The following is a 23,274-nucleotide window of genomic DNA, read 5'->3' as shown; positions in this document are numbered from 1 at the left end:
CTCCAAAAAAAAAAAAAAAAAAAAAAAAAAAAAAAAAAATCTATTGTTACTATTAAAGTCAATCAAAACATTGGGTGTGTTTTATAAAATTTCATTTTGTGTTTCATCTTCACGCTTAATACTAAATGCCATTATAAGTTGATGGAACAGGTTTGGCAAGAAGGGAGAATGAAATATTTATTTTATTTGAAAACACTGAGTTTGGGCTGGGCTCAGTGGCTCATGCCTGTAATCCCACCATTTTGGGAGGCCGAGATGGGTGGATCACTTGAGGTAAGGAGCTCAGGACTAGCCTGCCCAATGTGGTGAAACCCCATCTCTACTAAAAATACAAAATTAGCCAGGTGTGGTGGTGCATGCCTGTAATCCCAGCTACTGGGCAGGCTGAGGCAGGATTGCACCACTGCACTCCAACCTGGGCGACAAGAGTGAAACTCTGTCTCAAAAAAAAAAAGAAAGAAAACACTGAGTTTGAAGTGCTCCTAAGGTATTTGAGATAGAGAGGCCAGTCAGTAGTAAAGTATACTCTGCAATAGAGAAGGATTTGTGGGTGGAGCTGAGAAAGCTACTGGAAGTAGTTTGAATTTGGTGACGAAGAAAAGCATGCTCAAGAGAGAAAAGATGTAACTTATTTAAATAGTGAATCAAAAATGCCAACATTAACCTAAGCAACTACACTTGACCCTCAGTCAGCTGGACTTATGGTTGTGTATAAAGAACCGTGGCATTTTAATTGTGTCTTAAATATAATGCAAGCTATCATGGTAAAATTTTGAGTTACTTACTAATTCCTAAAAGTAAGCCAAGTACAGTTTTAATTATCTTTCCTAACTTAGGTCTAAAAAGGACAGTCAAGATTTAGGTAGGTTTTACATAAAATTCTACAGATTCAGTAAAATACACTCAGTAAAATAAGCCTTTGGGGAATAAAACTTGTTATTCACTGCAATACCTTTAACATGACTTTGTACTTTTTGCCAGGCTCAATACTAAGTGCTTTATACAGATTGTAGACAGATGTCGATAAATAACTACATAACTTTCTCTTCCTCTCTGTCTCCACATACTTAAGAATCCTGTCAGCTAGGTCCAGTCAATCCCTAAGAACTGGTTCCAAAATGACAGCCCCTCTCTCTCACTCAGATACCAAAATCCACAGATGCTCAAGTCCCTTATATGAAATGGTGTCATATTTGCGTATAACCTCCCCACATACTTAAAAATTATCTCTAGATTACTTATATAATCTAATACAATGTAAATGCTATGTGAATAGTTGTTATACTGTACTGTTTAGGGAATAATGACAAGAACAAAAAAGTCTGTGCAACCATCCACTTTTTTTCCTCTGAAATATTTTCAGTCCCTTGACTGAGTTCACGGATACAGAGGATGCACTGATAACTGTATTATTTCTTCCAACTTACATAAGAAGAACTGAAACTTACAAGAGGTGGTACCAATCTGCTCAGAGTCACACAATTCTGGCTCTTTGTGATATAAATACACTTTTTTAGGCAATATACTAGTGGTCTCCAAACGTTTTGTACTTGCACCCATTAAGCAAAAGAAATTTGAAATACACATTCCAACATAAAATTAATACCCTATGTTCCCCATAGAAATCAAACGAAATAAAGTAAATCTAAATAGAAGTTCTCATGTTCCCTCTCTACCCACACACCCATGGACCAAACTGCATGCCACTGTATATACTATCGTACATGTTAAAAGTTCACACAGCAACCATATAAAAGTCAGGAAATTTGGGTTTTTATTTTTTCCTTTGCATATATATTACTGAGAAGTCTGCCTTTAAAACACTGGCTTTTAATCTCCTACTCTGAAATATGCAGAGTAATAAGTGCTCACAAAACTTCTGTCTTGAGGGCTTAAACACCAAATGATTGCTCTAAGAATTTTCACAGTATTACCTCAAGCCCTATTGGTTCTACAACCCTTTCTCTACCCTAGAGTCGCGTTTTCCGCAATTCCCAATTGAGATTCTTCTCCGGTTCATTTCCGTAAGAAATGAGGGCAGAGAAATGCCATCAATAAACCTTTGAATACATGTTAATTTTTCTAGATAATACAATTTGCATTTTCGTAAAACTGGGCTTTAATGACAAATTCGATTTCAGTGATCTTTGCATACACCCTTCAGTGATCTTTGCATAACACCAGTTGCCGTCTGCGAGGTATCATCAGACTCATGCTAAGAGCCACTCCCGACCCCAGCTTTCTCCAGACCTCTCCCCACTTTATAGTTATTCGCCACAGCCCGGGGGAATCTGGGGACCGCCGCCTGGGAGAGAACGGCCCCGAGCCGACGCCAGATTTCCCGCGGCTCAGGAGACCGGTGCTGCCTCGGAGAGCGCGCGAAGGTGCCGCCCGCCGCCCGACCCGCCCGAGGAACGGACATCCCCCGCCCAGGCCCGCAAGGACGACCATGAACACCGCCGCAGCTCAGCTGACCCTGCCTCTCCCAGGTGGCTGGGGGTCGCCAACCAAGGGGGCAGCGGGCGGAGGATGAACCCCGGAGCAAGGGAAAGCGACAGCGCGCGCCTTCACCCTACCGCCAACAATTCGAAGTCTCCCAAAGGAACCTGATCGGCGGGGCTGCCGTGGTACGACCGGCCGCTAAGGCCACCCTGCGGGTGTCTCGACCTCGGCTGACCGCCGCTGGCCCGCTGGGAACCGCGCGCCTGCAACAGGATAAGGTAGGATCCCGGGCGCCCAGGCGCCCACCGCGGGACTAACCGCGCTTGCGCCCCGCCCTCCCTCCCTTCGGGACTCCGCCCGCGCCTGCGCAGTTCCGGGGTTTCGCGCAGCCGGAGTCTGAGAGGCCGGAAGTGCCCCTTGGCGGGCGGGGGAAGCTGGTAGGCATCCGCTGCTCCGCAGTTACCGGACGCGGGGGAGGCGAGTGATTTGCCTAACTAAAAGGGAAAGATAACTGAGCGACCCCCTGCAACGGGTCTACGCATGCGTCCGCTGGGCCGGTTGGGCCGGCAAGGGAAAGCCGAGTGGGCCCCATTGGGGGAAAGGGGTCAGTCACTTCCCGGAAGAGGCGGGGCCGCGCGGGCCAGGCGCCGGATTCGAAAAGCTTCCTGGTGTTCCCGGGCCCGGCGGCTGAACCCGGGGCGCTAGTCTTTGCTTGGGTAAAGAAAGAGGACTTTTCTTTTTTTTTCTTTTGAGAAAATTCAGGAATTTGGAGGCACAATAGTTAGGATTCAGGCCAAACTGGTAAATGACGAAGGGGCTTCTTCCAGAGCCAAGGAGGAAGGGTTGTCCGGGTAAGTCCGGCGGGACGTGGAGAGACTGCGCCGCTCGGGCCCTCCCGCTGGTTCCTTTGACCATCAGGGTTAGGGGTAAGCTCTTTGTTCGCTGCTCCTCCGAAAACGCCTTCAATGACTCCCTTTGAATAAAGTAGGAAGTCCGAACCGAGCTGCCAGGCCGCGACCTGGCCGCTGTTTTCCACTCTCGCGGGCCCTGCGGGTTACCCCGCCCCGGGAAAGCTGCTCGTTACCCGGCCGCTCGCGCTTAGCCGAAGCTGCTGGGTCCCGTTGTGCGTCCCCCGGGCATGCGATGGGGATAATTCCCACGCCTCGCTCAAAGCCGACCCGGCGAGCCCTCCCTGGTCCCCAAAGGCACAGTTGAGTGTTCCCTTTTCCGTGTTAACCTTGCATTTTGGATATAGTTCTGTTATAGTAATTACCTTAAGGGATTGTAGTTGTTTTTTTACGATCGTTCCTTCCCCCCCCACGGTAAACTAAAGTGTAAGCTCCCTAAATAAACGTCAGAATTAATGAAGTCTTACTTCCTTGGCTTAGGTTTCAGCGCCCTTCTCAACCCCACGCTACCCCTTCAGTCTTTACGCAACCCTTCCCATGAATATACCGACCTAGCAAGTAACCTACGTTTCATACTCCAAAATGTTCTCTTCTGTGTGGGGAAAATAATGCATTGACTGCCACCTCACCCCACCTCCAAATAAATTGATGTTAAAATTCTGGCCTCCAGTAATGGAATTCTTTCCATCAAAGTCACTTTTTATTTCTAAAAGTAATCACATATATATTATATTCCTACTGTGGCCCTTGCCATGGATCTACGAAAAATATGACATAGTCAAAATAGACCAAAACATCTGGCCTTGTTGTAACCAATGGGAAACACAGTTGGGAGGTCCCTACTTGCATGTCACTTGCTTCAGGTACCGTTCCTTGATTCCTAAGTGGGGGACCTTTTTTCCTAAATACAACTATAGCTTGCTTTCTTACCTCTTACGCCCTTTTTATCTGCAGTCTCGCCTACCCTACTAAGGTCTTTAAATGCAGAGCTGGATCTTCTTCCATTATTGTATCTCCAGCACCTATAAAGCATTCCTGTTAAATAGTAGACATTTAATAAGTATTTATTGATAAGCGTGAATTATGCCTCAATGTTTAGGCTAAATTCATATGAAAATAAAATTGAAAAAATAATTTTAAAGAACAGCATTAGTTACCGAGATTATGTGGTAAATCCCTTAAAATATAATCTTGCATTGAAATAGTTTTCACCATTTACCAATCTTTATATTAATATATACTCATCTAAATGGAAATTGGGAAATGTAAGCATTTTCTGCTTTTCCAAAGTAAATTTTCTAATGTTTTTCCTAAAGCTGAACTAAATTGGAAAACCTTGCTTTAATAAAGTGTGTATTTTTGCATCATTTAAGCCCCTGACCTCTTTATGTTCTTTAAATTTGATTCATTAGTGAAATTAACAAGGTTCTGTGTTTTTCTCACCTCATTCAGTTTTATAATTAACCAATAAAAGCTTATTAGCTTTTAAGGAAGTTTTAGGAACTTAAATTGATTTATGGGCACCATATGGTTACATCAAAGGACTTGTTTTTGTTTTAACTGGAAGTGGATTCTTAAGTCCTTTAAGATGGACATTTATGTTCTTTCTATTATACCAAGCAATACTTTCTGAAATAGAGTGATTTTTTTTTTTATTCCATGCTACCAGTTGGTCATGAGATTCAAATATTAGATACTAGATTACAGATACTAGAATCTTGTAATTCATCTGGTTTAATACCTGTCATTTTGTAGAAAGGTTGAATGTCTTCCCAAGGTCATACAGCTAATCAGTGGTATATTCAAACCCCAAATCCTAGGCTTTCTATCTGAAGTCCATTGCTTATAAAGTTGTTAGCTATGTGTTCTGACTTTGTTGATTCAAATAAGTAAGCTAAATAAATTGAAGCCATTAATAGATTTATAAAGTTATTTGCTATATTGTTCTTACGTCATTGGTTCACGTAAGTAGGTTTGTGTGACAGCTAATTCTTAAAAACTTATGAAGATGTTAGACTTCTTTTGATATATAATATATATGTTGATTGTATGAACAGATTGACATCAATATAATTATTCATTATAAAAGATTTGAGTGGGAACTCACCAAATCCCACACCAAAAAAATTTAAAATTTTACCATAGTAAAAAAAATAAAAAGCAAGATGAAATTATACATAGTTCTTCGTGTGGTATTTTTAATTTTTATTTATTTATTTTTACAGAAATGGGGTCTTACCATTTTGCCAGGCTGTTCTCAAACTCCTGGCCTTAGGTGATCCGCCTGCCTCGGCCTCCCAAAGTGCCAGGATTATAGGCATGAGCTACCATGCCCAGCCGGTGTAGTATTTTTAAATTTTACTTAATACTGAGCCATTTTCAAATAACCTCATCACGTTATGACCTCATGCAAGAACCATCTGTTCTATCTTTCAGTGTAGTTGTACTTTAATATCTTAGAAGCTATTGCATTCTGTCCTGTTTTGGAATGTTTTATGCTTTTGCAGTCTTAACCATTGCTTCTTAATATCACTTCCGAGGAATAGCTGGTGCAAACAACATGTGATAAGAAATGGAAAACAATTGATGATGGAAACAGATTTGGGGTTAATTGCATTCTTAAAATATTATGATGTTCTTTCTAATAAAATGTACATTTCACATAATTTTCCACTTTCAGAAGTAACCATGGTTAATCATTCTTTAAACCAGGTTCGTTTCCAACAAAAGAAATGAAATAATAACTAAATTCTAACCATAGTAATCATGTAATATTAAAGATATTATTTATGGGATTAGTTGAAAGCCCTCTTTATCTTGCTTAGGGGTTTCCAATAATCAAATCAGTGCTGGACTTTTTTTTTTTTTAAGGCATGGCTGCCCCCCCGTTAATAATATATTTAATTAAAAGCTTTACAAAATGATCCTAATATACTTGAAATACTTAGAGGGCTGCAGTTTATAAAATCAAGAGTCTGCCTTGTTGCTGTTTCATTTTTTTTTTACCATAACCCTCAGAAAGAATACAATTGACATCACAGTCCTATATATAAATGTGTGTTTATGTGTGCCATTGTAAACATCACTGCACTAGGTGGCAATCTTCACTACTATTCATTTGTATATGTGTAGTCAACCAACGAAAGGAAACATTAGAAACAGGGTAGGAATGTTGAAACTTAGAACTGGAAGTTGCCAGAGAAAATACGTGCCCTGGCCAACTCCACAGGACTGGTTCTAGGCAATCTGAAGGAAACCAGAAAATGTGAATCTCTCTTCCCTCAAAAAGCTATACTGAAGTAGTATTTAATATTCAAGTACTTGTAAATTTGCAGAACAGTACTTTTTAATTTGACCCATGAATTCTGTTTAAATTTGTCACTTAATATTTAGCCAAGAAGCAAACCATCTAAAAAGATTTCTAATTTATTTCTCCAACTCCTAATAAATAGGGTGACATATTTTTTAACTTTTTTCTAATTTGAAAAGTATACAGGTATGTGGTATTTTAAAAATGAAACAACACAAAGGGATATGTTTTGAAAAGTGGTTCTTGCCATCCCTGAACTATAATCATCCCTAACATATTCATACCTGTTTTCATTTTAAAACTTGCATCCGTTTTTTTATTAGTACCTGTATTTCTATCCTACTGATTTATTTGCGATATCATCTAATTTAGTTTCAATATTGCATAATTTACTTAATTAGTCCTCCATGGAGACCTGGCTCTTCTCAGTGTCTTACTATTGTAAACAATGTTACAGTGAATATTGTTGTATATAAATCCATACACACCACATAACATATCTTAAATTCCTGGAAGAGATATTGCTAAACCAGAAGATAACCTGCATTTAAAATTTTGACTGCTAGGGTCAGGGTCACATTTAAATGAAATTAGAACAAAGGAATTGCCTAATTTTCTTTGATAGCAATCTATTCCAGTATGCACCGTGAGTCACAAAGGAAAGCAAAACTGTCAAGAACTTTCTTCTCGGACTTTTGGTTTAATGTGTTCTGATGGGTTAATAATTTGCCTCATTTCTCTTCATAATAATGACCTTAAGAATATATGTACCCCACTCTCCAGAATTAACCACAACTTTTCACAGTAACTGAATCAATGCCACAATGGTACATTCAACCAGTGGGGCTTCAGGATGTGAAATAGACAATATTAGTTCTGGGTCACTGTTACTACCAAATACTTTCTTGACCCTTTAAGTCTGTATATTTTTATCTGTAAAGTGACATCCATAGATGTCACTGTACACTTCATAGAAATGAGTACACAGAATAATACTCATGGCAGAGCTGGGTGCGGTGGCTCATGCCTATAGTCCCAGCACTTTGGGAGGCTGAGGCAGGCAGATCACTTGAACCTGGGAGGCAGAGGTTGCAGTGAGCCGATATCTCGCCTCTGCACTCCAGCCAGGGTGACAGAGCAAGACCCTGTCTCAAAAAAAAAAAGGAATAATACTTATGGCACCACTGGCCACACTGTAAAATTCAGGTTCAGAAAAACAGGATAAGTCACAGACAGCAACCCTTCCAGCATTTATTTTCTTTGCATCCATATGCAATTTGAGAAAATTTACTTTTAGAAAGAACTCTGTTAAAGGTACAGACAATACAGTACTTTTTATTCAGAAGGTTTCTGCATAAAGGTGATAGTCTTTTGACTTAATATATTCTTGTCTCCTACGTTGTGTTTTTGGAATGAATTAAGATTATGATTTAGAGGATAATAATCTGGGTTATATTTGTGTCGTCAGATTGAATTTTCATTGCACATGCTACATAATGTCAATTATTATAACCAAATAATAACAAAGGGAAAGAAAACCAAATATGGATATAATAAGGAAAAGCTGGCCTATAGAAAATACCAAACCAGGTAACAGTAGCAAAGTTTAAGCCAATTTTGTTTTTAAAGTGTCATGTACGTGGAAAAACATTTAACTTTAGTTTTCTTTGGGTGGTGGTTAAAAGTTATAAGTGATTAAAAGTTGTTTTCTTTTTCTACAATGAACATGATGTGACCTTGCAATTTAAAAAGCCAACGCCCTTTTTAGAAAGGTATGTCTATCAGTATTCCTCCAACTTCATTTTCTCTCGTTTCTTCCTCACTTTTCTAAGTTTTTCTTCATTAACCTCATTTTTCTTTAGCTTGTTTGCATGCTTCCTTGCTTTTGTTTTTTTGTTTTTCCTGGGTATGATAGAGAATTAGTCGCACTCTCCAAGTATGTAAATCAAGGAGTGAATTTTCAAGTAGACAAAAATGATTTACAGCATCCCTGCGTTCTCGACCCATCTCTGCATTTGTTAGCTCTTGTTTTTAGCTGGGAAAAAGCCAGTTACCACCATTTTAACATTTCAGGTGTTCTTGATTCATTTTGAAAAGCTAACTGATTAAAAAATAAGGATAATCCTCCATGAATTATCCTGAACTGACTTATAATATATTGTTTGAATCCCTGTTATGAGCTTCTGTTTCTTTAACAATATTTTGTAAAGTGTGTTTCACATAACAGCAGATAATCACCAGAATGGGAGTGAATGACTTGTGGCAAATTTTGGAGCCTGTTAAGCAACACATTCCCTTGCGTAATCTTGGTGGGAAAACCATTGCAGTTGATCTGAGTCTCTGGGTGTGTGAGGCACAGACAGTCAAAAAAATGATGGGCAGCGTCGTGAAGCCCCACCTCAGGTATAGTGAAAGTTCTTAGAGTATCAATGTATGATGTATAAATAGTTTTGGTGTCTTGATTTTGTTTTACCTTTTTTTTCTTTTGTTGTTGTTATTCTTTTACATTTTGAGGTTTCAAGATCTGTTTAACATGTCTATATTCACCATCTTTATATTAAGGACTCAGATTTGTACCTCATACCCTTTGAGCTCCAGACTCACATATCTATCTCCTACTTAACGTATCCGCTAGGATGCTTCAGATACTAAAAGCCAGAGATTTGGGAGACATTTTCTCCCTATTCTACTTCTCTCTACATCAGTAAGTCTTGCTAGTTCTACCTCCAAAATATACTTTGTGTTCACAAACTTATCTCAGTGGCCAGAGGCACCCAACCACCTTAGTCTATGCCGACCTCATCTCTCATCTGTACTCCTGAAGTGCCATCTTCACTAGTTTCTTGCTCTTGGCCACCCCACCTCAAACCATTTTCCACATAGCAATTAGAATAATCATAAATCTTTGTTGCTTAAAAATATTCAGTGGTTTGGCTGGGCGCAGTGGCTCACGCCTGTAATCCCAGCACTTTGGGAAGCCGAGGTGGGTGGATCACAAGGTCAGGAGTTTGAGACCAGCCTGGCCAAGTTGGAGAAACCCCATCTCTACTAAAAATAAAAAAAAATTTAGCTGGATGTGGTGGCGGGTGCCTGTAATCCCAGCTACTTGGGATGCTGAGGCAGGAGAATCTCTTGAACCTGGGAGGCGGAGGTTGCAGTGAGCCGAGATCACGCCACTGCACTCTAGCCTGGGCAACAGAGTGAGACTCCGTCTCAAAAAAAAAAAAAAATCAGTGTTTTTGGCCAGGCACAGTGGCTCACACTTGTATTCCTAGCATTTTGTGAGGCTGAGATGGGCGGATTATTTGAGCTCAGGAGTTCAAGACCAGCCTGGGCAACATGGTGAAACTCCATCTCTATAAAAAATACAGAAAGTTAGCCGGGCATGGTGTCACACACCTGTAGTCCCAGCTACCTGGGGACTGAGGCAAGAAGATCGCTTGAGCCAGGAGGTTGAGGCTGCACTGAGATGAGATCATGCCACTGCACTCCAACCTGGGTGACAGAGTGAGACTCTTGTCAAAGAAAAAAAAAAAAAGTGGTCTTCCACTCTAATTAAAACCTTAAGTAAAATGTTATTACATTAAAGTTTTTGATACTAGTCTAATGTTCTTGCCTTTATGTTATACTATTTTGACTTTTACTATGAGTGTATGATGATTAATATGTTACTAATTTATATATTTCAGGAACTTATTTTTTCGTATCTCATATTTAACACAAATGGATGTAAAACTGGTGTTTGTTATGGAAGGGGAACCACCAAAGCTGAAAGCTGATGTCATAAGCAAGAGGAATCAGACTCGGTATGGGTCTTCTGGAAAATCGTGGTCTCAGAAAACAGGGAGATCACATTTTAAATCAGTCTTAAGAGAGGTGAGCATTCAGATTTGATTCAGTAATTCTGATTTGATTTAAAGGGTACATTTTACTCTTAATAGTTTGTCATCTTTTATACTTATTAATTTTATTGTGACTAGCCAGCCAGTGTGCATAGAGAAAAGAGCTTATTTTTTAGAGTGAAATTGACCTGAGTTTCATTCCTGGCACTGGCATGTAGAAACTCTGAGACATTGAGCAAAATTTGTAACCTGTCTCTACCTTGTATGCTATCTTGTGAAATGACAACAGTAATACTCAGCCCGGATGAGATAAAAATAAGAGAAAGTATATCCAAAGCAACTAGTACATAGTAGGAACTTGATCGTATTACCTTTTATAACACCTTTAGGACTTAAAGAATTCCCAGAATACATGAGATCTCATTAATTCACACTTCACTTATTCAGAATTCATAATAGTTCATATACAGAATACATATTTGGCTTCCCTTAGGGCTTGTAATTTTAAAAACTAATTATTGTTACATTACAATGTATTCTTTGTATGTTACTTTAATATTGCTATATTTTATATTTGTATAAAACTTAAGAAAGAAATCGCCTATAATGTATAATTAAAACAATAGGAAGGTTTGTTTTTTTTGTCTGTGTGTTTTTTGTTGTTGTTGTTTTTTTTTTTTTTTTTTTTTTTTTTGAAAAGTAGTCTCGCTCTGTCGCCAGGCTGGCATGCAGTGGCATGATCTCGGCTCGCTGCAGGCTCCACCTCCCGGGTTCTCGCCCTTCTCCTGCCTCAGCCTCCCGAGTAGCTGGGACTACAGGCACCCACCACCACACCCAGCTAATTTTTTTGTGTGTTTTTTAGTAGAAACCATGTTAGCCAGGATGTTTCACCATGTTAGCCAGGATGTTTCACCATGTTAGCCAGGATGGTCTCCATATCCTGACTTTGTAATCCACCCGCCTCAACCTCCCAAAGTGCTGAGATTACAGGCGTGCGCCACAGCGCCCAGCCTTTTGTGTCTGTTTTCAAGTGTGTGTAAAGAGTTGTAGTGGTACACATGATTTTTAACCTGGCCTTTTCACTTAATGCTTCATGTTGTCATATCTCCCTTTTGTCACACTCTAATCGAAATCATAACTTGTAGTGGTTGTGCAACATGTATGAAGCTATGAATCATACACCCGATTGTATATGTTATTTATTTTTTTAGTTTTTCTCTACTATACATGAAAGTGTGATGAACATTTTTTGTGTATATAATGTTTTCTTGTGATTTGAAATTTTAGATAAAATTACCCAATGTTGGATTGATGGGTGAAAGTTTTGGAATGATTTTATTGCTCTTGCTGGTTAATTTCTGCTAATACAGATGTCAGAGAAGCAGTGTCAGTGCATTCACAAGAACATTGGATGTTAGGAGGCTTGTCTTTGTAATATTTTGTGTGCAACAACAAAGATATTTAATATGCATTTGTCTTTTAATAGTAACGTTAAACATTTCACCTATTTTTAGTCCCCCTTTGGGTAATGGCTATCATGTCCTTCACCCACTACCTCTTGAGGTTTTAATTTTTCTTTTGTGCAAGTTCTTTGTGTTTTAAGGATATAAGCTTTTATCATATTTGAATTTGTTTTTCTTTTTAATTTTAGTTAAAAAAAATTATGCCATTTTTCTCCTCTTCTGAAATTTTATTTTCTACGCTTACGTTTAAAAATAGTTTTCAATTAGTGAATATTCCACCTTAATGACTATCAGCAGTTGAAGAAAATATCTGTGCTGAGTCAGTCAGTTGCTGGAAATATTCATGGTCCTCAATCTTAGAGTGTTAAAGAACCAGCATAAAACAAAAAAAGAGATGTCCGTGTCTTCTTAAGAAAATTGCTCCATTCCTGTTTCTTTATCGCTGCAGTAATTACGGTGTTCTTAGGCATTTTGTGTCAGTTCAGTATTGCCTATTCGTCATTTTTATATTTCTGTACTCTTCAGTTACTAGGCCCTGCTTCCTCCTCATCCACTGCCATCTTTTAGGTATTAGCATGAAAAGCACAAATTAGTCCTCCTCCAGTACCACTTCCACCCCACATGGTAGAGACATAGAGTGGGAAAAATTGCAACAGCCTTATAGGAAACTCTGTGCTGGTTCTTTGAAAAAATTTGAAGTGGCAAATAGTATAAGAAGTTGAAATAACTGTATTATGAAAGGCTACTTTTTACCTAGGGGTAAGGTGGAAGCAACACTGTCACAAAACTGTCTCTCTAAATTCACGGGGCCAGCATCCTGAAAAGCAATATTTTTCAACATAGTACTTTGACTTTTTGAACCTTGTCCACCTTGGTGGATAGAGGTATTTATTATGTAATGTGGTGTGGAAGTCAAAGCAAGAGATAATATTTATTCTATCAGCCTCTAGAAACTACAAGTAAGTAGCCTTTTCTCTCCACCATACTCAGTAGTCCCTGATAGAGAATGATACATGACAAAAAGGAATGGTGTATGACAAGAAAGAATGAACTAGGCTATAAGGCTACTAGACTACTAGCTACCCAGCTGGGTTAAAATCATAAACCAAAGGAAACTCACAGCAAATTATTTGTACATCAGCATAATGATGTAATCATTCTGCACAAACATTTGATTTCCTAGGAGGACACTGACAGCTGACTCCTCCACAGTTTCCCACAATATGAGAGTTTCATTGTACAGGGAAGGCAAGATGAGAAAAAGATGCAAACATTAAAATTCAAGCCAAAACTGTATGATAGCATCTTCTTTGAAAGTATGCATATTGCGGCCGGGTGCGGTGGCTCACGCTTGTAATCCCAGCACTTTGGGAGGCCGAGACGGGCGGATCACGAGGTCAGGAGATCGAGACCATCCTGGCTAACACGGTGAAACCCCGTCTCTACTAAAAAATACAAAAAACTAGCCGGGCGAGGTGGCGGGCGCCTGTAGTCCCAGCTACTCGGGAGGCTGAGGCAGGAGAATGGCGTGAACCCGGGAGGCGGAGCTTGCAGTGAGCTGAGATCCGGCCACCGCACTCCAGCCTGGGTGACAGAGCGAGACTCCGTCTCAAAAAAAAAAAAAAGAAAGTATGCATATTGGGTTGACCATCATGTGAGAAAAATTATTAAAGTTTTGTAGATGTAAATTTTTTTTTTTTTTTTTTTTTTTTGAGACGGAAGTCTCGCTCTGTCACCCAGGCTGTAGTGCACTGGTGCGATCTCGGCACACTGCAACCTCCACCTCCTGGGTTCAAGTGATTCTCCTGCCTCAGCCTCCCAAGTAGCTGGAATTACAGGCATGCACCACCATGCCCAGCTAATTTTTTTATTTTTAGTACATTTTGGCCAGGATGGTCTCAATCTCTTGACCTCGTGATCTGCCCGCCTCGGCCTCCCAAAGTGCTGGGATTACAGGCGTGAGCCACCGCGCCCAGCTCTTTGTAGATGTAAATCTTAATGTGATTAATTATTATTTAAAGATATTTTCAGAATCTGACGATAATAGCAATGAAATGTGAATATGGATTACTTTGTAATTTACATTAAAATCTTAATTTTTTATTACAGAAAAATTTAAATCAACACAAAAGTAACCCATTACCAATCTTAAACCGTTATCTTGGCTCATCTTGTTTCATCTATTCCCCTACCCACACATCATTTTGAAGCAAATCCTAGACATAATATTGTATCATTCCCAGTATTTAATCTTTTCTAAAAGATGATTCCTAAAAAATAAAAAGAAACATAACCACAATGTAATTTTTATTAGCACACCTAAAAGTTTGGCAGTTCATTCCTTAAAGCCCTCAAATATTCAGTCATTATTCAAATTTCCAAGTGTTTCTTAAATATCGTAATTTTTAAAACACCAAAATAGCTACTATTAATATTTGTAATACAGAAGTACGTTTAATAGTAAACAAATGAGCAGTGAAGACATTCTCTAACATCTTGCTTTTGGTTTTCAGTGCCTCGATATGCTCGAATGCTTAGGAATCCCCTGGGTTCAGGCTGCCGGGGAAGCTGAAGCCATGTGTGCTTATCTCAATGCTGGTGGTCATGTCGATGGCTGCCTCACCAATGATGGCGATACTTTCCTTTATGGGGCCCAGACTGTTTACAGGAATTTCACTATGAATACAAAGGTGTTTATTTTCTTTCTGTTTTTCAGCATTTGTTTACGAACTTTTTTAAAGGGCTGATTAAATGAAATACTAGATATAAAATGCCTACTGTAATGCCTTGCACATAGCAATTGCTAAATAAAATGTTTACTATTATTAAAAATCATTGCCATGTAGTTCATTGCCTTCAAAATATAGATTTATCTCATAAGAACTTGACTTGTTTGTTTCACATGGTTTGATTCTAAATCAGTTTCAAAAATACATCATGAATTGCGTATGAAAATGTGTTGCTTTGATCCTGAATTTCCAGTTTAGTATTTCATCCTCAGAAATACCTCCAAATATGCAAAGAGAGAGATATAAAGATGTTCACTGTAGCATTGTTAATAATTACAAGAATTTGGCAAGCAACCCAAGTGTTCATTGATAGGGACATGGTTAAATACTTCACACTTACTGGTTCCCAGTTGGAGAGATACCACCGGGAGACATTTTGGTTGTAACAGTTCAGGCTTGGGCAAAGGAGACTATAGATATGTGGTGGCTTGGTGCCAACCAAACTAAACCTTCTGCCAGACATTTCTGTTATCCCTCCCAAAATGCTAATATTAGCAACCCCATTGAGAAACACTGTTTCAGAGTCCATATGATGTAATACAGTACGGTCATTGTAAAGGCTATTATTGACATAAAAGATATCCAGACATATTAATGTTGGAAAATGTCTCAAAATAGTATTTTTATATAATCCTACTTTTACTTAATGTAATTAACAATAAATATTCATATATATGTGTCAAAGAAGATGGTTTTTTGGAATAATATGTACCAAGCTATTAATGATAGTTTAGGCAGTGCAATTACAGGGAATGTTTACTTTCTATAATATATATATATGTTACAGTGTTTTGTAAGATGGAAATCTGTATTTTTTAGACACCGGAAAGCAATAAAATGGAAAAATATTGGCTAACATAGTTATTTTTAAGCCATTTTTGAAACTACAACTTTATTTCCATATATTGAAATGTCAGATTCTATAAAGATTCTGCTGATCAGGATAGTTTTCTTATATAAATTTTTTGGAATAATTAAACTTTTTTTCTTTTTTGAGACGTAGTCTCACTGTTTCACCCAGGCTGAAATGCAGTGCTGTGATCTCGGCTCACTGCAACCTCCTCCTCCTGGGTTCAAGTAATTCTTGTGCCTCAGCCTCCCGAGTAACTGGGACTGCAGGCACGTGCTACCACACCTGGCTAACTTTTTTGTATTTTTAGTAGAGATGGGGTTTCACCATGTTAGCCAGGCTGGTCTCAAACTCCTGACCTCAAGAGATCTGCCCGCCTTGGCCTCTCAAAGTGCTGGGATTACAGGCATGAACCACCGTGCCCAGCCTGGAATAATTAAACATTTAAAGATAACACTGACAAATTATTTTTGTAATGTTGTTTAATGTATAAATATGTACTTTTTAAAGATTAAACTAAATCTGTTTTTTCTTTAGGACCCACATGTTGACTGTTACACAATGTCAACTATCAAGAGTAAACTAGGTTTGGACAGAGATGCTCTGGTTGGATTAGCAATACTTCTTGGTTGTGATTATCTCCCAAAGGTAAGCTGAAATTGTCATATTTACTTGCTATTCATAAGTCTTTTTCGTACCTTATGTGCTGTATAAATGTGAATATAATATGGCTATATGATTAAAAATTGAATTTAAAATATAATTTCAGGCATAATAAGCTATTCAGTGACTAAAATAATCAGCATTTCAGATGGCACTAAAAAGCTGACTTGTGACACTTAATATTATAAGCAAGAATAGAATAATGTAGTACCACAGCTTGAATCTCAGTAAACTGTTACTCTAGATTAAGAGATTCACATTTATGTTTGACTATCTTTTTAAATAAATATAGGAGTTATTCTTTTCTTGTATTATGCCATTGTTAGTTTCTTTCCCCCTTTTTTCTATTTTTTAGTGTTCTGTATTCTTTGTGCACATGCTCAATGCTATTACTGTTGCTAAGTCATGTGATCATTGGGATAAGCCATTCATATTTCCATGCCTCTCAGCGTTGTGCTGGGTTTTGTTCATGGAAATATTTTATTTATATCTTAAGATGCACAATCTAGTGCTCTGTAAGAAATAGGTATAACAGGTGAGTGATGAGTTAAGTATTATGAGAATAATCCCATTTTCTTAAATGTAGTGTTTAAAAATATAAAATGATTGGTATTGTAGATCTTACTATGTAGTTCCCTTATTATGTTCCTACTGATTATTTCTATAGCCTTACAAATCCTTCATTTTACCTCTATTCCCAAGAGAAGTATAAAGAAGAATGACATGTAATTTTTTTTCCATCTAAGCTCAGGAGAAATGAAAATATAGTAGGATAATAAAATTATTAAGCCTAATTTATAATTTATATCATCAAAGAACTTTTTTTAAACTGTTAGGAAAAGAAAGCAGAAGGAAAGAAACTTTTAAATACCACAAACCATTATTTTGCTGTAATTCTCCTTCTAAAATAGAAGACTATTTCGTAAATAAAATTATATCATAATTAAAATCTATAAACAGCCCAATGTTTAATTTAAGAAAAAATTTGCTGACTTGAACTCACAGAAACCAACTTTAGCTACAGTGGTGTTCAAATTATGTGTTAGCCATAGCTATATTGACCTTTTGTGTTTTTTAAAACCAAAACTGCTATGTGTTTCCATTGTTCTACTTAAAGATTTTTAAGACTATGTACTAACTTGATTGCCTTCAGAAACTTTAAAGATAAAGCTAATGCTAATACAAGAAGGGTGATACTCAAGATATCTAATAACGTGTATGCCAGACAGAGGCAATAGAGATGGAAGAGACTTCTGGGTATCCCTGCTGTGCCATAGACGCTCTTCTTAGTAGCTGGATTCTGGGTATAGGTGGATTGGGAAGTGTTCAGGTTAGATGGGACATTCCTGTGCAGGCAGACACTCAGAATGCTTGGGCAGTAGCTATTTACTAACCAGTTAACATGAGTGTGTCAATCCTAGTGCATACTGGTTAAATAACAGCTCTGCTTATAAGGACATAGTCCTACACTTATAGGGGCTGGAAGACTCAGTTTAAATCAGAAATTGTGATAGGAATATACATTAAGGCATATCATTTTTGCATATTGGAAATTCACCCTTTAAATTTTCTTAAGTTTTTAATTTCAAGAGTTAGAACGTTCCTTTGTTCTCTGTTTATGTCTGGGTTTTGGAATATTAAATGTTCATGTAATGAAATGAACTTGCTTTTTCCTGATTACAAACATAGAGTTAGGTTATAGGTTAAATTAAAATATTATCCAAATAATTAACATAGTAAATGAAAGCCCTCTAAAATTATGACCCTGCCTTCCCTAAAATAAACACCATCAGTGTTTATTTTTTATAACTCTGAATTTTAACTCTGAATTTTTTTATTTACATAGATATCAGTGTAATTGTCATTTACTTTACAAATCCTGATCATATACACTATTGTGCAGTTTTTGTTTTATGCATAGCAATGTATCTTGCACATGTTTTCCTATCTTTATTTAAGAGTTACCTCATTCTTTCTTTCAGCTGCAGACTCTTCCATTCAATTAATGTACTTTTAACCATTCCTAGTGATTAACATTGGAATTATTTTTTTTCCACTTTCTGAAAGGGAGTCCCTGGAGTTGGAAAAGAGCAAGCATTAAAACTTATACAGATTTTGAAAGGGCAAAGTTTACTTCAGAGGTAACTAATAATTACTTTCTCTTGCAACATTGAACTTTTATTCTTGCTGAACTTAATAATGAATAGTACAAAAAACAATTGTTTCCCAAAAAAGGGTTTTGTATTTTTAAACTGACCTATATTTTGATTTAAGATAATTTATTTTTATTTATTTTGAAATTTTCCAAAGGAAGGATGAGAATACATGTTCTAAGCCATACTGCATTTTTTTTTTTCTTTTTTGGAGACAAGGTCTCACTGTGTTGCCCAGGCTACAGTGCAGTGGCGCAATCACTGCTCACTCCAGTCTCAACCTGCTGGGGTCAAGTGATCCTCCCACTTCAGCCTCCTGAGTAACTGGGACAACAGATATGCACCACTGCGCCCAGCCACCAAACTGCGTTTAAAATATATATATTATTTACATTAAACATGTTAATATATTAATCTTTAAAATTTTTTTTGTAGAGATAGGGTCTCCCTATGTTGCCCAGGCTGATCTTGAACTCCTGGGCTCAAGTGATCCCCCGCCTTGGTTTCCCAAAGTGTTAGAATTACATGCGTGAGCCACGGTGCCTAGCCACTATGCTGCATTTTAAAAAATCTTATTAGCTCACTAAACACATTTAATACAATATCAAGTGCATTTGGCCGGGTGCGGTGGCTCAAGCCTGTAATCCCAGCACTTTGGGAGGCCGAGACGGGCGGATCACGAGGTCAGGAGATCGAGACCATCCTGGCTGACACGGTGAAACCCCGTCTCTACTAAAAAAATACAAAAAACTAGCCGGGCGAGGTGGCGGGCGCCTGTAATCCCAGCTACTCGGGAGGCTGAGGCAGGAGAATGGCGTGAACCCGGGAGGCGGAGCTTGCAGTGAGCTGAGATCCGGCCACTACACTCCAGCCTGGGCGGCAGAGCGAGACAAAAAAAAAAAAAAAATCAAGTGCATTTATGTACGACCATGGGCATTTTGACACTAGCTATTTTAAACCCTTTTACCAACAGGTAAAGATAAACATGACATTAAGATAATTTTGTATTTAATACTTTGATATTGTATTTTTCTTTCTGTAAATTAAATGTCTGTGGCATGTTGTAAATATTTAATAATAAGCAACATTAATCGAAATCATACTTGACTGGCCTTTGCTTTATAGCTACATATTTAATAATAACATGAATTAATTTAGTCTCTACAGTTTGAGGATTCAGAACAAGATGCAGACTATATAGAAGTTAACAAGCTATGCTATTTACTGTCTCAAAAACACATGAATTATATTTACTGATGAAAGCAGTGCTTTATAAAAATTAATATTAATGATGATAGGTATAGAATCAATAAGAAAGGAAGTAGGACACTGGGAAACTTAAAATAGTCTTGGCCTCCAGCAGGTTCAAGATGGCAAGTGCCTGAAAAGAAATGTTAAGAGGTAAAAATGAAAAAGGAATGACCATGAAAAATACATCGAATCACTGTATTCTTTCCTATGATACTTCTCTTTTAGCTGTAAAACTGTTGATAAATCTTAAGACTTCAATAAATCCATTATTGACATCAGTTATTACTGTGCCAAAGCAAGCAAGAAAATGTATACTTTGGCATGGGGGTGAGTTAAGGAATCATTTGGGAATTGTAAAAAATAATATAAAGAAGGAAAAGCAAGTGAATATAACAACTGGCTAACTCCAAACCATTCTTATTGAAACAGTTTCAGCAAATAAGTGCTGCTGACACTTGAAAATAATAAAATTACATTTATTTTATAATCATCTTTTATTCTGTTTTATATACTGACTTTTCCTGCCAGTTACTTTTAATTTTTGAAGTGCAATTCTTCATCTGGAAGCAATTAATGCTAATTTTTAACAGGCTTGTACTTGGTCTTTGTAGTAAATGTGTTAGAAATTCCAGAAGCTAAATAGTAACTCTTAAGTACCAGATACTGCACAATGACCTGAAGAGATAATTTAGCTTTTTATAAAAACTTCAACTTGTGTGAGTAGAGGAACATAATTCAGAACACATATGTTTTATGATTAATACCTAACCATATCCTTTGTGGCTTTATATAACCTGGAACTTTAGCCAAAAACAAAATTAACTTTTAATTAGTGGAAATCTTTATAGTAATATACATTTTTCTTAAAATCTTTTATGAAGCAGGTAATGTTTTGCTCTATGAACAAGAGATTAAGAAATGATCATTTTAGATGATTTAGCTTTTTGATGCAGTTTTCACCCAGAAGATTAATGTTTTATTTAATTTTCTACATTACTCTTTACCCTTCTTTCTGAGATAGAGAAATGTTCATGATTCTGTTTTGTACTGTGGCACACAGAGATCAAAAGGAGACATTTACAAATCAGTCTACTCACATATTGCTGCCTAACTTAAGATTCTTAAAAAAAAAAAAAAAAAAGGCTGATTGGAGAGAGATATATATATATATTTTTTTTTTTTTTTAAAGAGATACAGATATATAGATATACACACACACATATACTCTCTCTCCTGTCTTGCAGTTCTGCTGTCCTTGGGCCTTGGGGCCACATTTAAAACTTGTGACTGAGGGTTTTCCCATGCTAGGCCAGCAACTTTATCAACCACCCAAGGGAAAATAATTAGGTAGGTGAAAGGGAATAGATGAGCCTGATACTTGAGAACATATCGGTTTTGTGACCTTGTTTTTTTTCCTTTTTTTAAAAACCACTTTCTATTAAAGGTTTAATCGGTGGAATGAAACATCTTGTAACTCTAGTCCACAGCCGCTAGTCACTAAAAAGCTGGCTCATTGTTCTGTATGTTCCCATCCAGGTAAGGAGACATAGGGAATTGTTATTAGTATCTCATACCTATGTTTTAATTCTTGTTCACATAGTACTTTTTACATACCAATGCTAATAATACTTTGAAGGGTTTTACATTGTCTTCTCCACTAGATTGGGAATTCCTTGGAGTCAGTTTTGTTATATACACATAGTAGTCAGTAAATGTTTGTTGAAACCAATAATGTGATGTAGATGATAAATATAGGATAACTACAGTTTCAAACCATGATACCAAATTAATTAGATCTTAAAATTATGTTTTCAATATAGAAATCCATTTTAAGAAAAAAATATATACTAATAAGTCTTAGGGAAAATGGAACTGAAACCATTTGTTAATATATTGGTGATTTGTATTTATCCACTTAAAAGATTCTTCATTGTCCTATAATGCATTTTAATTGTGTATGAAGACAGTGACTTAAAACTAATTTCTAATGTTTACTATTGTTGAAAATAGCTTAGATCTTGTTCATTAGTCTTGGTTTAAAAAAAAAAAAAGGTACTGCAGAACACGTACTGGATCAGAAAGGCCTTTCATTCCCAAAAGAGAATAGGATGTCATGTTAACTCATCTTTTAAAAGAAATTCTGCTATATCTAATTGTCTTAATATATTTTTATTAACATTATTATAGATAAAATCATGGAAGAAAATAAATGTTTTTATAAGTAAGATGCTATTGTATAGTTTTTTGATAACTTACAAATGACAATTTTAGGTCATATCCAGTATATATGCTCTTACATATTCTCAAGACAATGTTGAAAGTAATCACACTTTCCTTTTAAAGGGAATTAAATTTCCACACCCGTGCCACAGTCATCATTTGTTCATGTTCCAAGGATAGTTTAAAAATAACTGTAACTGAGAGCTAGACACTAGCAGAGGTAATTAACTGCTATATTCTTTTAATACACTCATTAAAGAAACTATTCTATTAGAGCTATTCTATTAAGTAAATAATCTTTTTTTTGCCAATAATTACATTCTAGTTTTTATGCATGTAGCTTCTACTTAAACCAGAAAGTTTTCTGTTGTTGATTATTGTAAATGTGTAATTTCAAATGTCTAATTAACACTTTCAAATAGAAGAATAATTTTTTCTAAAGTGTCATGTGATAGTAATAGTTCAAGATCTACTTGAGCCCAAGAATTACTATGGTGTCTATTACTCTATTCATCCTAAATGTATTGAAACCTTTCTATATGCTAGGTAGTGTGCTAGGCAATATTAATTTTGGAAAATGTAGATACAGGCAAAAAGAATGTATGTGGAAAGTAATTATAAAAGGCAAAAGATATACTTGTTTTGGGTCTCCATAAAGGTTCACCTAAGGATCATGAACGTAATGGATGCAGATTATGTAAAAGTGATAAATATTGTGAGCCACATGACTATGAATACTGCTGCCCTTGTGATTGGCACCGCACAGAACATGATAGGCAACTCAGTGAAGTAGAGAACAATATGAAGAAGTAAGTTTGTTTAAAAACTCATGATTTTTCCTGGCATGACCTATACACATACCTTTGGTTGAATTATTTCCACATAATCTTTCCTCACTTGTCTAGACTAGTCATATGTTTAACAAAACTTTTTTTCATTTCTGTTCGAAAACTTAGCTAACCTAGGAGATAGTAATGTAATAGTTATTCAAAGAGAAGCTTGACTGTTCGGGATACTGTAAATTCACATTTCTTATTAAATGGGAGGAGATTGGCTGAGATGATTTCAGAGTCTAAAATTGTCTGATTATAGTAATAACATATATATAATTTTTTTTTTCAGGAAAGCTTGCAGTTGTGAGGGATTCCCATTCCATGAGGTAATATCCAGTAATTCAACTGTATTAATTGTAGAAACTTTCTTAGAAGTTTAAGTCTCAATTCCTATTTTCTTTTTTCTTGCTAGGTTATTCAAGAATTCCTTTTAAACAAGGATAAATTGGTGAAGGTTATCAGGTACCAAAGACCTGATTTGTTATTGTTTCAGGTATCTGAAAATAAATTCTTGCTTTACCATATGAAGTTATATGCTGGAAAGATAGGA

At 36.9% G+C, this 23,274-nt stretch overlaps 2 protein-coding genes across 9 annotated transcripts in view; one reads left to right on the top strand and one right to left on the bottom strand.

The window, feature by feature from the left end:
• Nucleotides 1-2,761, bottom strand: part of SMC6 (structural maintenance of chromosomes 6) — an 88,298-nt gene extending 85,537 nt beyond the window's left edge. For 6 of the 7 annotated variants that reach the window (XR_001438932.3, XR_013402502.1, XR_013402503.1 and 3 more), the window contains exon 1: nucleotides 2,577-2,761. The gene's annotated coding sequence lies outside the window, so the exon portion shown is untranslated. The remainder of the gene's footprint in view (nucleotides 1-2,576) is intronic. The other variant, XM_077958718.1, reaches the window with a different exon arrangement.
• A 56-nt stretch (nucleotides 2,762-2,817) lies between these two features.
• GEN1 (GEN1 Holliday junction 5' flap endonuclease) overlaps nucleotides 2,818-23,274 on the top strand; it is a 34,064-nt gene continuing 13,607 nt past the window's right edge. The window contains exons 1-10 of one of the 2 annotated variants that reach the window (XM_015111758.3): nucleotides 2,818-3,293; nucleotides 8,888-9,063; nucleotides 10,350-10,536; nucleotides 14,479-14,655; nucleotides 16,142-16,252; nucleotides 18,335-18,408; nucleotides 21,116-21,207; nucleotides 22,550-22,700; nucleotides 23,014-23,050; nucleotides 23,137-23,217. In XM_015111758.3, the coding sequence (XP_014967244.1) occupies nucleotides 8,903-9,063; nucleotides 10,350-10,536; nucleotides 14,479-14,655; nucleotides 16,142-16,252; nucleotides 18,335-18,408; nucleotides 21,116-21,207; nucleotides 22,550-22,700; nucleotides 23,014-23,050; nucleotides 23,137-23,217 (1,071 nt within the window). In that variant the 5' untranslated portion in view covers nucleotides 2,818-3,293; nucleotides 8,888-8,902. Of the gene's footprint in view, nucleotides 3,369-8,887; nucleotides 9,064-10,349; nucleotides 10,537-14,478; nucleotides 14,656-16,141; nucleotides 16,253-18,334; nucleotides 18,409-21,115; nucleotides 21,208-22,549; nucleotides 22,701-23,013; nucleotides 23,051-23,136; nucleotides 23,218-23,274 lie in introns of both variants that reach the window. The other variant, XM_077958719.1, reaches the window with a different exon arrangement.

The sequence above is a fragment of the Macaca mulatta genome, chromosome 13 (genome assembly GCF_049350105.2).
Source record: "Macaca mulatta isolate MMU2019108-1 chromosome 13, T2T-MMU8v2.0, whole genome shotgun sequence".
In the NCBI taxonomy this organism is placed as follows: domain Eukaryota; kingdom Metazoa; phylum Chordata; class Mammalia; order Primates; family Cercopithecidae; genus Macaca; species Macaca mulatta.
The sequence above is the reverse complement of the archived record's forward strand: the minus strand, read 5'-3'. Positions and strand labels throughout refer to the sequence as shown.